Source organism: Uloborus diversus, chromosome 1 (assembly GCF_026930045.1).
Source record: "Uloborus diversus isolate 005 chromosome 1, Udiv.v.3.1, whole genome shotgun sequence".
Lineage (NCBI taxonomy): Eukaryota > Metazoa > Arthropoda > Arachnida > Araneae > Uloboridae > Uloborus > Uloborus diversus.
This window is the reverse complement of record NC_072731.1, coordinates 30,664,790-30,679,807: the sequence shown is the minus strand read 5'-3', so window position 1 is coordinate 30,679,807 and position 15,018 is coordinate 30,664,790. Positions and strand designations below refer to the sequence as shown.

General features: G+C 33.3%; 1 protein-coding gene across 1 annotated transcript in view; it reads right to left on the bottom strand.

Annotated features, from left to right (window-relative positions):
* Positions 1-14,481, bottom strand: part of LOC129234518 (toll-interacting protein B-like) — a 43,739-nt gene extending 29,258 nt beyond the window's left edge. Inside the window, exons 1-3 of the mRNA XM_054868525.1 lie at positions 14,348-14,481; positions 9,661-9,813; positions 905-1,038 (exon numbers count right to left, since the gene is read on the bottom strand). Coding sequence (XP_054724500.1) covers positions 905-1,038; positions 9,661-9,813; positions 14,348-14,383 — 323 coding nt within the window. The 5' untranslated portion in view covers positions 14,384-14,481. The remainder of the gene's footprint in view (positions 1-904; positions 1,039-9,660; positions 9,814-14,347) is intronic.
* Positions 14,482-15,018: the final 537 nt, after the last annotated feature.

Sequence of the window (15,018 nt, the reverse complement as noted above, 5' to 3'; positions counted from 1 at the left end):
GTAAAAAAAAAGTTCTGATCATGTATATAAATGTTTTAAAGTTTAATAACTTTATTATTAAGGTTCTGGAAGGTTTGAGCCTACTCTATAGGTAGACAGATGATGTTTCTTCAAATCTATTAACTAGAACAAGGTTCTCCAACCTACTCCCCGCAGGCCAAATCCGTCCTGCGGGCATATTTTTCCCGGCCCGCTGGAAGTTTACAAACTGATTTTTTTTTTTTTTAATTTGATAATATATATTTTTTAAGCATTTTAAAAGGAAACTAAGCCATGAAAATCACAAAAATCACTACTAAGCATGACTGTAGACAGAGGGGGGCAGGAAGGAGCAACTGCCTCTCCCAACAAGAGGGTCTTAACTTTCACTTTCCTCCCTAAAGTCACAAATACAATTTAAAATTGCAATTTTGAGATTTAAATGAAAAAAAATTCTGTCTCTTCATTTGACCAAAAATATCCTTTAATGGTGTTTTGGGGATTTTAATTTCAAATGATTTCGGGAGATATTTGGAAGGGCACTTTCCAAACAGCTAAACAAATATAGCTTAAAGTTGTGTTTTTAAACTTCAATATCAAAACATTTCTGGAACAGGTGCTGAATTCTAACTATTCTTTTACAACCATCAAAGATATCCTGAAATGTGTTTCTAGGATTGGGGGGGGGGGGTGTGTGTGAACTAAATCAACTGAATCTGAATTGAAATATTGTTGGATTTTTGGCCCACTTTGCCTGCAAAAAATTACAATATGGTCCTTGAGCAAAAAAAGTGAACCCCTGAACTAGAAGATTATTAATTTTTTTTTTAAATTTTACTTCAACTGTTTGCTATAGATTCCAGAGGATATGAATATTACTACATGCTTACATATGAAATAAAAAAGTTGAATAGATTTTACTCACGATGTAATAACTTTATTCCAATTTGGAAATTTACCCCCTCTAACATCAGCATGAGTCTCATACACACTATGGCCAATCCTAACTCTCACATATGGATCCATCTTTGTTAAGCTGTAATTCTTTGTAAGCTGTGCCTAAAATAAACAAAAGAAACATATAGCATATTAAACCTAAAAACATTTTACAATTTATAGTATATAATATAATACTTACTTTTTAAATATAATTACGTATTTTTGACAAGTTTATCATGACAATTGTCATGGCGCCAACAAAACCAATGCCGTCAGGTTTTGAAAATCAGTGGGGGTGCTCAAATAACTAGACCAAAAAAGGGTAGGGGTTTCTGAACAAAGGTAACTTTACAGAATATAACTTTAAAGAAAATGTGTTCTTTTTTAAAAAAAGATAAATACTTGATTGAAAATGCAAACTTTTACTTTTGGTCAGGTGTTCTCAAATTGGGTGCCGTGGCACTCTCAGGTGCCATAGGAAGAGGTGAGGGGCCGCGAAGTGTCCATGGTATATATGAGTGCACCAAAAACTGTTTGGTTGACCAGTAAGGCCATCCTCCATTTTTCGATACAGTATGACAAAAATTCACTACATACTGTTTCACTGTCGCGAAAAAACCAAGCTGGTGATAAAGCGTTATCAACAAGCCATTTTTAACTACCAGGCAACAGTGCATTAAAAGTTGTTGTAGAAGAGTGATGTCAAAACTAACTGATCTTATTTTATGAATTTTGTTTCTACATGGTTCCCTAAAATTTAACTGGAATAAAAAAACTTACATACTATTCTTAAAACCTAAATAATGTAGTTGATTAATTCGAAAAGAAAAATGTTGTTGTGTGCAGTCATTTTTTCCCGAAATTGGATAACCTAGAAAAGTTGACTGTAGTTCAATAAGACCATATGTTTCGCTTTTTAGCACTCCGGAGTCCTTATAATGTAACACCAGTGTATTTGGGAATAGGACGTAATCCTGTGCTGCATATATCACACACCTAATACACCACCACCACAAGTCAAAAATTGTCGATTTTGAGTTATATATGTTACGGTGAATGTGATAAATTGTGATTGTATATAATTACTGGTAATTGTACACAATCACCAATATACGTGGTAAAAGTGATCAATTATTCAATATTTATCACATTTACTAGTTTATTCGTACAATCCCCGATTCGTAATGAGGAATGTACTAAATTTGAGTCATTCTGTAGAATAACGAGGTCTTAATTCCAAAAAATTAATATTTTCAATTCTAAAACAATCGTTGACCATTAAATAAACGTTATGATAGCTATTAAACATATTCCAATTGATAAAAGTGACGCTGCTTTACTTTACTTTCATTATTTATTTTGGAACAAACAAATTTTTTTGATGTCTTAAATAATGTAATCAGTAGTGTGACTACAGGAGGAGGGGGGGGACAGAGGGAGCGATTAACCCTGTGTGACACCCTGCTGGGGTCTGGGGCGACACCCAAAATAGATTTCAGAGATTGTGAAAAATATAAGTACTGCAATTATGAAATATTTCTGCAAATATATCTTTAATTACTTCATTTGTCGAATTTCTCAGAAAATGGATTGTAGTATTCTGGGGAGGGTAGTGGTTACATATGTGCATCTAGAGCAAATTTTACATAAAGTGCGTAAATATTTTATACTTGTTTTTTAATGAAAATTTTTCATTTAACAACGTAAATTAAAATTTGTTTTTGACAATTGTAGGAACTTCATGTCTACACGAAGCATTATTATTTTTTGTGCGGTTTGTGTTTGGGTGGCGTGGGGAGGGGGTGAGAAAGCAACACAAATCACCTCCCTAAGTGACATAATCGCCACTAAACCTGTTAAAAGTGCTAAATTATTGAAGGTTTATTAAAAATTCAGTTTTTTTTTTTTACATTCGTCAACTCATACTGGAGAATGTAATACATTCGTATAATTTTGCCGACTCCCAAAAAAGCGAGTATTTTTTAATAACACTGAAAATACGTTGTTAAGAACTAGATGAGCGTCAGGATGGCTTTTAAAATTTACAATAACATTTCAAAATAAATAACTAAGTGTTCACTCTTGTAATTTATTTTCATTAGACATTCTTGCAGCATATGTTATATAATATAAAGCATATTAAAAAAAACAATCACAATGGCCAATCATAGAATAAAGCAAAGCTTATAATTTCAATAATTATACATATTTTTTTTATAAAAAAAAAGAACTTTAAATTTAATAAAAACAAAAATTGTGGACAAACTTTAAGTTTTGTTGAATATTCGACCTGATCAAAAGACAAAAAATAATATCACTAGAACTTATACAAAACAGTTCAATATGAAGAACTAACTAAACCTGTTTTCTAAAGGGGAAAAAAAAGCATTTACTTACATTTGCTTGTAAATTTACTTATTTAAACACGTTAGACTATTATGACATTTAGAGTTACAGAGCTAACCAGATTTTTTACATTTGCACTTATCGGACATACACTGTCCCTTACAAATACATCGTTGATACCCTTGTCCTCCAGAAAGAGACGCTTTCTGGAGGACAAGGGTACCAATGATGTATTTGTAAGGGACAAAAGAGATAATATTATATCTGGAACATCATGAGGAAAAATAAATTTTTCTTAGCAAATTGTGAATTGATTTCTTGCATAACATTGTGAAAGTTTTCCTTGCTTTGTTCCCAAGACATAAAACACCTTGTTTTGAACTTCTAATATCACCGCCAACAAATTTCATGGGTCACTTCTTGCTCTATCAACATCTGGTATTTGTAGTTTTAATGTGTCACCAACATTACCAGATGAAAGTTTAAAATTTGAAATTTTCAACATCTTTATTGCCTGCAATTCTAAGCCTTCTTTAGCACTCAGTCGGTGATTTCTTACTTGCTCTTGCCTGCTTAAAATATTTTGCTGAATTACTGCAGGTAAACGGCAGTATCTGCAGAAATGAGTTTTCGAGATATTTGAAGAAATGTGTGTCGGAATCAATATTAACCATAGGGAAATCTTGGAATTAGACATTTCTTTGGCGCCTTTTTTTCAGCGAAAGCCAAATAAGCAAGCTTGTACAATAAAGCTAACGTACAATAGATGACAAAAATGCAAAAAAATGAAAAAATGAAAATTTTGCAGTTACTGCCCTTTACCTGCACAAGGTAGAATAACATGGGATGCTTCTTCATCCTCCTTCAGAGTCACGAAACTACTTGCTGGAGAAGAATCATTTATCAATGGATCATTAATTTTCACCATAGAATCATCTTCTATTTTGTTATTAGTGTTTTCTGAAGCACTATTAACTGTCATAATTAAAGATCGAAGTTCTTCTTCGGTTTTTAGTTTCTGGATGGATTCATTCGGGAAAGATGACGTTTACAAACCCACTTTTGCAGGTGTCCCAAACATTGCTTCATAAGGTGTGCGATTGATGCCTCCATGAAATGCCCCGTTTTTCATAAATTGTGCAAAATGTAGCCCTTCAGACTATTTACTGGTTTTATTGCTTTCCAACCATGAGCTTAGCATATTTTCAACATCTTGGTTTGCACATTCGACTGAACCTTGAGTTTGGCTGTGCCTTGGTTTTCCATGCACAATTATTAAATCTGGCCACATTTTACAAGCTTCGTTCACAATTTGGTTACTGAACTCACGACCGTTGTCACTTTGAAGTACACCAGGGGCTCCAAATATAGTAAAGACGTCAATTAAATGAGATATGCAACTTCTACTGCATGCTTGCTTTTAGAGCATGCAACTGTACGAACTTCATCAAATGGTCTTGATAGACAAATATAAATTTGAAATCATTATCTGGTAGCGATTGCATGTCAATTAGATCCACCTGGCATCTTGAGTTCATCTCTTGAAAGACCACTGGTCTAACAACAAGTTCTTTCTTGGGTACCATTGATTTCTTTTGGCAGCTTTCACACAAATTTAAGTAAATCATAACTGCTTCGGAAGTAATATTTTTATATTATCTTTGTAGCTTGTTAAACATTCTGTTTCTACCACCATGGCCTATTGATAAATGTGCCTCATGAATTATGGTAAACATTTCGTCAACATGCACATAAAATCTAACTTTGGAGCTGCCTTTCCTTATGGGATAGATTAGTTTTTCGACATTGTCGACTTTCATTACATCATATCTTCTTAGTCTATGATAATCTTCTGTTGTTTTCCCATTTGTTTTGTTTTTGCTATTGTTCACCTTTATTAACAAGTCATCATACTTTTCTTTCGTTAGAAAAAAGTTGTTTCCTTTTTTTGAGTTCATAATATCAACTATCTTAGAATTGAAACGCTGAAGCATATCGGCCATTGTTAGAAACTCTGTAAATGCGAGAAAAGCAAACACAGCGAAGAAAAGGTCTAGCCAGCACGAAATCAGAAATACTATTGAAATTATAATCGCACTAACTAGGTCAATCTATGCACAGAAGCAGAAAAGTGAATCCAACACAGACAGACATGAAACATATGCGAACCTACGTCACATAGAGATACTACATCATGAGAAAAGCGAATAGCTCAACAATCGGAATGAATTTTAGTAAAGTAATTGACATTGATTACATTCCCCATGATGAGTCGGGGATTATATAGATTCACCGGTAAATGCGATAAATATTGCTAAAGATTCAATAATTTATCACATTTACCAATTTGGGTGGGGATTGTGTAAAATCACCGGATTTGTTACATTTACCGTAACATATACATGTCCTGATGCATTTTTATTAGTTCTATTAAAACGCAAAACAGACATAACAGAATTTTTTTAAAACCTTATTTTTGAGATGCATCAGTGTGTTACTTTTAGAATTTAAGCTAAGGCATAAAACATTTTTATTTATTTTTCTCAAAAAGTAGTTTTTGGAGATGTGGCAGTGTTGTTCTAGGTGTGCGATATGTTTACGAACTGTGCGCAAATACGGATTCCCCCCCTGAAAAAAATGAATTAATAGTTGAAATACATGAAATACACCACCAGCTCAGTCATTTCCAGCCGAGGACTGCAGTTATGACTGAGCTGGTGGTGTATTTCATGTATTTCTGCTTTAGCCCTGTCTAACGGGCGGTAATTTACTGAATTAATAGTTGCTTACATAATAGAGATGGACTAGGGTGCCCTAAGAAAATTTTAAATCTTCAAAGGTCAAAAAAGTTTAAAAACCACAATTTTAGGTTTTATGCACAGAATAATTTAACAAGATCAAAATATAATACATGAATATTCAAGAAATGATTCCTCCGAGAAACTAGTATTGAGGATCATAAGTTAAAAAACATTATAGTATAATTGGTTCTGTTTGTTATGCTAAACTACAAGTATTAAAAAAAAAGAAGAAGAAACATACAAAACTAAATAAAGACACAAATTTGTGCCAGTATTTTTAAATTACTGCGTTTCTTGAAAATGTGACATAACCAAAAAATTTAATTAAAATGAAAAAAAAAAAGAAAACATGTATGATACAACCTTGTTTATATAGACCATCTGAGACCAAAAGCAATCCGGATTAACTAAAATCCGGATAATTCACGCAGTACGGACAATATGCAAAACAAATTCATATTGTATATTTAAATTAAAAAAAAAAAAAACGTTTGGTGTACTTCCATTCTTGCTATCTTAAATCCAAATCTTTATTTAAGTGATTTTTTTTTTAATTCTACAAATTTGATGCGGATTAACCGAATTTCCAGATAAACAGGAGCCGAATAAATAAGGTTCTACTCTACCTAAAACTGTTCACTGATCATATACAGTATATCTTTGATTTAATGATTCCCTCAATATTATTATGATACATTTCACTGGCCCGGATTTGACTGCATTGAATGTCTAAGCTCCTTGATTTAACAACATCCTTAGCTAAACGATAACTTTTTCCAGTTCCTTGACAACTGTCAAATCGAAGTTATACTGTACTTTATTCTGCTTACTCAGAACTATACAAGTTCCTTTCTTTAGAAGAAAATGATAAAGAAGCACAGCAGAATAAGACTCTAAATGAGAACTGTCAAAACCATGGACTTAATTCCTTTCATCAGTCACTAACAGGCATTTTACATACTTTGCTGCTCATTGCATTTTATTTAAATAAAGAAATGTGTTTTTTTCTTTTTTTTTTTTTTTTTTCAATATTTGCAAACAACATAGTTTTACATTCTGCATAATTTATTTGTCTAAAAACTGATCTGAACATCTTTTCATCTTTCTTACTTTCGTCCTTTAAACATTTAACTCATAAGATCAGTGGCGTAGCTACGCTTTCTGCCGCCCGGGACGGTTTCTCAATTTGCCGCCCATTCGATAGGAAATAGTTAATGCATTAAAGAGTCAAAAGTGTTTTACTAAGATTTTAATAAGGAAGAAAATAAAATTATTTTTATCTTTTTTTTAAAATTTATTTTAATTTTAATTTTTTTTTTTTTTTTTGCAAAAGAAAAAAAAAGGAATTCAGAGCCCCACCGAAAAATTCCAAAAGTTATAAGCCAAAATTCCGAATTTTAAGCAATTTTTGGTAACACTTATAGAAAAAAGGCTTTGAGCTGCCTCCAGATTTTTTTTTTTTTTTTTTTAATTAAAATCAGTTTCATGCTTTCTTTGGTGACGTTACGGGGTTGGGACTTCTCAAGGAAATTTGCGGAAATTGAAATCTTAAAAAAGCAATTTTAGGTTATCTTTGCATACGTGATAATATTAGAGAAGGTTCAGCGGCGCTGTCCGGAAAGCTTTTCACCTAAATTGAAAAACACGTAAATGTAGGCTGTATCTAGTGGTGTAAGGGCCTCCCTAACTCCAACAGATACCAGAATTTCGTCCCGAATTATTTTCAAACTTGAAATTAATTTTAGTCTATCTTTGATGACCTTAAAGAGGATAAGGAACGTTTGGGAGCTCTCTCGAAATTTTTCGATGCCGAAGTTTCAAAAACGCAATAGTAGGCTATCTTTGACGTCATAAGTTTCCAACTACTATTTCCAAAAATGTTAGGAAGTCGGATGGTTTTCCCATCTCTCTATGAAACATTTTGAAAATGACGTCCTGAAAACGCGACTTTATCCGTTGTTTGACGGACAACGTTATGAAAGAGAGAGTTTGGAGGGGGGTTTCCCGCTCAAAAATCTTTTTACTTCCTTTTACAAAAAAGGAAGTATTGTATTCGCGAAAAAATTTTCACTCAAAAATCGCCCTTAATTTCCATTTTGCTCACCCCCAAATGAATGTTGAGTTTTTTTTTCGATTCGACCACATGCGGAAAAGTGCCTAAGAATGTATAGACACGCGAAATATCCATTTTGACCATCACCGAGGTAATTACAACGACTTTTCTCGTGACGTCTGTATGTATGTGCGTATGTGTGTATGTGCGTATGTATCTCGCATAACTCAAAAATGGTATGTCCTAGAAAGTTGAAATTTGGTACATAGACTCGTAGTGGGGTCTAGTTGTGCACCTCCCCTTTTGGTTGCTTTCGGATGTTCCTAAGGGGGTCTTTTGCACCTTTTTGGGGGGAAATCATTGTTAATTTCGATGTAAACTCAAGTGGCGTTATAATTTGTCGGACACTTGGCGATATATCGCCAGTCTTTTGGTCGCCAAGTTTTGTCGCCAACTTGGCGACAAATTTGGCGGAGTTTTTTTTTTTTTTTTGGTTTCAATTTGGCCATTGTTGGTGATATTTAGAGAATAAATATTGAATCACATTAAAATAGCGAATAATGGGGAAATGACATTAAATTGGAGTAAAAGGAAGTCATGTGATGCACACATCAGCTCGTTTTAAACTGTTGCTCATTTTAACCTCTTCATCACTGAAAAAAGAAGGCTTTGCGGTCTTTCGTCAGAAATTTCTAATTTGAAGCCAACTGAAATGACGTTTGGTGATTTCGTGCACATGTGGGATCCCTAACTTATTAATTTTTCTGTAATTTAAGTTTCAAAAACCCAACTTCAAGCTATTTTTGGAGACATTGTATGCGATGGGGATTTCAAAGTTGATGTCCTTAATACACATATTTGACTATCTTTAATTACGTTACAGGAAGGGTCTGGGCTTGATCGCCTTCAGGAATTTGTTGGTATTGAAATTTTAAAAACTCAATATTAGACTAAAAGATGAGAGGCAAAAGAATGGGGTGGGCGTTATCCCTTGGAAATGTTTCGAGGCTCAAAGCCTTAAACTGCACTGTATTTGAGTAATTTTATTATCATAGTCGTACCACAAACTTAGAATTCAAAGACCCTTTTTTTTTTGATCCAGAAAAAAATGAAAAGCATGACGGAAAATGCGTTAAATTTTTTCCGTGTCAAAAGTGTGAAATTGCCGCCCTCCAAAAAGTGCCGCCCGGGGCGGACCGCCTCCTCCGCCCCTCCCTAGCTACGCTACTGCATAAGATCAAATTGATACTACAGAACAATAGTAAAGTCAATTGAACACAATTATTAAAATTTCATTTTGAAGGCTTTTAGAATGCACTTTAATTTTAACAAACATGTGAAACTAATCAGTTTTTCATAAAATCCAAGATTCAATACAATGAGATTTTAGTGTACAATTGATTTCAAAGAAAATACATTTTTCAGATTAACTTCACTATGTAAGAAGAAATTTTAAAAAAATTCCCCCCCCCCCCCCCCCAAAAAATATATATACAGATTTAAGCATTTTCCAAGCATGTTTGAAATAATAAATTAACTTACCTGAACAATACAAAGTGTAATTTGAAATGAAGATGCATTTAAAGTGTATGGATTAGCAGCTTGAGTTCGAGTAGCACGTGCATTAGGCTGTCGATCCACAGAATCGTTTTGGCTCACACGTAAAAAATCATCGGGTAGATTTCCTACCATAAGCTAAACACAAAAATTAAAACTCCTTAAATATTACAAGGCTAAAACATTGAAATTTTATTGATTTTTATCAGTATCATTTGGTTTAAGTTTCAAGTAAAATAGGATTCCACTTTATATAATTATATCTTTAACACAAGTTTCAGATGCACTATTTTAAAGTATTAAATTTTTAATTCTTAATTTTTAATTGGTAATAGTGCTCATTTATTTATTTATTTATTTATTGAAGTCAGTTCTTTAACCCTCCAATCAGTAAGCCTGAAAAAACATGGTCCACACTAAGCATTCAGCAAATGCAATGAAATTGTGAATTCAGTGAAACAATCTGTGATTTGGTAAAAGGAAATTCTCGGAAAAAAAAACTCCTCGATCTTCAAATACTTAATATATAAAAATCTTCTGTGCGGATGTTTGTCAACATAAGACTTTTAAATAACTGGACCGATTTTTATCAAATTTTTGTGTGTAATTAAGTTGTGGTGAGCATGGTTCAAAAGACTGATAGATCGAATCGGAAACATTTTCATTAATTAATTGATTAATTTAAACATTGGATGGTTATATCTCCTAAATGGTTAATATTTATTTTAACCTATTGTTGAACGAGAACTGAAATAAATATTTAACCCGTTGCCAAAGGACAATAAGAAAACCAGCTCTGCTTTTTGTAACGAAATTTACTACTGTGTCATGTCAATTGAGAATAGATAAAATGTAGAGAGAGAGAGAAGCCTTCACTTCTTGAAAGCAATGATTTTCATTCCCGAGATATATTTTAAAGTAAAGTTCATGCAAAAAGTGTGTTCTGTGGTCGTAGTTGAACTATGTGACCGGATCAATGCTTTAGGTTTTTCTAAACAAATGATCAGAAAGTACCATCCCTAGCACATTTGTTTCTCAGCTCAAATCCATCTGAGTTTTGGCACCAATGTCAAGAATACTTTAATGATTATCAAACTAATCAGTACATCATTAAAGGAGAAGACGATGAAATTTAAAGATGAAACAAATTTTATTTTCGTCCAGATAAATTACAACAAGATAGTGCTGTACACAAAAGATCAGTGCAGTGGAAGATCGGGAAGATTTCGATAATTGGGAATCTGGCGATCTTTCTTCATTGGCGTCAATTTTTGGCTCCAGTGCCTACGCGAGAGGTAGTTTTCGTTGCAAATCTAAACAAAGAGAACCGAAACATCTATTCACATAGGGTTACTGTAAATCAGCAGGGTTACCAAAATAAAATTATTTACTCCAAAAATAAGACGACCACGCCAGATTCCCAATTATCGAAATATCCCCGGAAGATCTTCATCTTTGGTGGAAAGAACAAATTAGGCAATATAAAGTTTTAAGAGTTTTCGTTCAAAAGATCGGATCGCTAATCGGTCGGAGTTAGCTTCGCTCACTGATATGCTGGATTAGTAATGTGGTGGCTTGGCGACTTTGGATATTAGCATTGCGTGATCATTTGTTTACATTTTAAAGCCATGGGCAAATTTATGGGGAGGGCGAAGGGGGGCAATGCCCCCTCCCCAGTCTTAGGAGGACTTTATATAAAATAATACATTTTCCAAAATCAAAAAAGAAAAAATCATGTTTTTTCTTTTTCTTTTTTGAATAGTTCAGAAGTGAAAATGAAGAGAATAGCGAATGTCCTTTTCTAATGGAAAGGGGGGGGGGGACTGTACACTGTATTACAAGTAGTAAAGTTATCACTAGGTTGCAGAAAATGTGTTAAAAACGATTATTTTGAACTGAAAACCATTAGGGCAAGTATATAAGTGAAAATAACGAGCTATATATGCAGCTGCAATGCTTAAAATAATTGATGATTATTTCAACACATTAGAAACAAAAACAAAGATTTAAAAGAAGAACAGATTTACGTCCCGGAAATTTCATGACTTATTCCTTAAAATAAAAAAAAAAGAACTTGAAAAAAAAATCATTTTGAAGTGCTTCAAAACCGCGAAAATTTGGAAAAGTGTGAGTACAAACCAATAATTTTAAAATTTATAAAAAATGGAAGGGGGTTAGGGGGAGAAATGCCGAAATATGTCAAATTCAGCACCTTGCCACATCCTGCATCAAAAATGTAAAAATAATGGTTCTCACGTTTCTGCAACATATTACTTGGGATTAATTTTTGTGACTCGCATGTTTCATATCTTGCTGTTTATTTAAGTCTGAATGCAGTATTTAAAAAAAGCGCTACCTCTATTCTTTTTCGTTTTCTGCACTACTTGTAATTGAAAAAAAAAGCTGTTGTAAAGACAAATCTATAGCTTTTTTTTTTCTTTTAAACTTAAAATAGTTGTTTCTTACAAAGTTAGAACAATACTGTAAAACTGTACAATCTAATACTAATTTTCAGAGACTGGAAAGAGCAAATGAAGTGCCTTAAATCATTTTAATTGTTCTCGAGTCCTTGAAAAGAATTAGATGAGTCTTTGAAATTCCTAATCAAAAAGTGCTTCAATTTTTTTTTAATCAATTGCATTATGAATTGTCCAATTGGGCAGCATGTTACTCTCTTGTTACTTATTTTACATCATTTCTTTTAAATCATTTTTTACTATTGATCATTTTGTATTTAATTCATTGTTGCATTTGAGGGTGGGTTGGATGCGAGATCAAAAGCTTATGGAATTCAACCGACAGCTGATGTTAGCAAATAACAATGCACAATTTTTCTATCCTCCCTCGATTTTTCTTTCTGGGGGCTGGGCTGCTGTCATTGATTTGTCGACCCAAAAACAATGTTTACTCTGTATTATCCTAATTTGTAATTTTTGCCTCTTTTTTACAAGATTTTTTTAGTTCCAATTACCCTTTAAAAGACTTCAAAATGCAGAATTTTATATCTATTTTTCAAAAATTCCTCCGGGGGAGAAACCCCCGGACCCCTGAAAATGGAGGTATTCTACACCCTACTTAAAGGGGCACCATTAACCCTTTTGAGTTCAATTTCAGAGGACAGCAGGCAACATATTAATAAAACAACACAAAATAAGTACGACAGGACCTTATATATTTCAGAAAAGAAGACAACATAGTGTGGGGGAGGGGGTAAAAAAATGGCCTTTTTCGCCACCGACAGAAAAATTGTCCGGAGACCCAAAACCAGCCAATATTGCTCACGAAAAAAAAAAACCTCCCCCTCAGGAACTCAGCCCCAAATCCGCCTATGTTTAAAGCTACTGTTAATGCAATTTATTGTATTTTTTGTTTGTTTGGCGAAATATTTCAAATTGCAAAGAATTGTTCTTCGTTTCTAAAGAGTGTTTAGTCATTTTAGTTGAAGAATGTGTTTATTTTACACTGGGTGGTTGGCTTCACCTTATTCAGAGAACTGTTTTTACCTTTATCATATCTTTAAATGATAGCCTTTCGATTGTTTTGTTCTTTTCCATATGGCGGACATTGCAGCGGAATTTCCCGTTTGTTCTAGATGAGTAGTTAGTTTTTTACACTTAATATCTGAGGACGCTTTTCATCCTTTGAGTATGGCTGAAGGAACAAACCATCAAGTATGAGAGAAAAAACAGTTAATGAAACAACTGCTCAGTGGGCATTGGATAAATCAAGTTGTAATAAATATTATACGCATTCTGACACCAAACAGCTTAAAACATTTTCTTTTTACTTATTTTTTTCAACAAAACGGTTCGAACACTTGATAGTTTATTGAAATTTTTTAACTTTTCAATTTACAAAGTTTGAACAGAACAACGTCTGTCGGGTCCTCTAATTACCACAATAAAATTCTTAGTAAATTCTATTTAGAAAATAAACCCTGACAAATTATCTTTGTCTGTATAATTATGGCTGTCTTATTCATCTCAAGTGCATGAGTGTATGCTGCATCTTCAAAGAATAAATACAAGTGTTTGTATTTTATACTTCGTAAAATTATACTTTGTTCTCTAATTTAAAAATTACTCTTTGGCTGATATTTTTCTTAATTTTGGATAATTTACCAGATAACAATTTCAAACTCTTAGTGTGGACCCAGAAAACATATAAATACAAATGTGACAACCAGCAACCAGGCTCTGGGCTTAGCTAGGCTGGTGCTAGTCAGTTTATTATTCCCTAATAAAGATCAATGGTACTCTTAAATCTATTAACCCCTTTGCTCATTACAGCCTCTTCTGGTAAGCTTTTCCAAGTACCTACAACCCTATTAAAGCAGTAATTTTGGAGAGCAAAACTGAACAGAATCCTACTCCAAATGATGTCTTACTAAACTTCTACATACCTTAGATTTATTTGAAATAGATGAATTGAAAAACCCCAGCATTTTATTGGCTTTGTTACAAGCTATGCGGCACTGTTGACTAAACTTGAAGTCCTGATTGATTAAGACACAGATCAAAAACTTTTTCTGCCAATAATTATTATTCGCTGTAAAACTGGCTAATACTTTGATATGCGAATATGGGTTTGCCGTATATTGAAAATAAATCAAACAAAAAGAAATGTAAGAAAAACATTTAGTAGTTCATGATAAGAAATATAAAACCCTTACGTTTTTTCTTCGATCAACATATTTAGCTGACGCCATATCGACACCAGTAATTATTCATACCAGTTCGGACAATTTCAAAACATTTACCATATTAAAGGCGTGCATCTACGCAACCGTCATAATATTTGAGTCAGCTGATAATGACGTAGCCAAAACCGAAATGACATCACTTCGCATCACAGTGTTGGGCATTAATCAACTAAATCCTCTATCGACTAAAATAATCCGACTCCCATTTAGTTCAGACTAATATTTTAAAAATTTAATTCAATTGCAGACGAAGATTAACATTAGTTTAAACTAACTCGTTAGTTGACTAAAAAAACTAATTTAGTTCAGAGTGATTTATTGGGTTGTTCGGAAAGTCATTTCGTTTTTTTTGGGGAACATGAAAGACAGTTTTCGTATAATGAATAAATATTTTATTAAATTATATATCGACCATTCTGGTCCAACACCTTTTGCCATCTTTCTGGCAGTAACATAATTTCCCTCTCATAAAAGTTTTGGTCCTTGCTGGCAAAAAACTGGTTCAGGTGGTTTTTGACATCTTCATTTGAGGTAAAGGTTTTGCCATCCAAAAAATTTTGCAGGGACCGGAACAAATAGTAGTCGGAAGGCGCCAGATCTGGAGAATATGGTGGATGTTGCAGTACGTCCCATTCAAGATG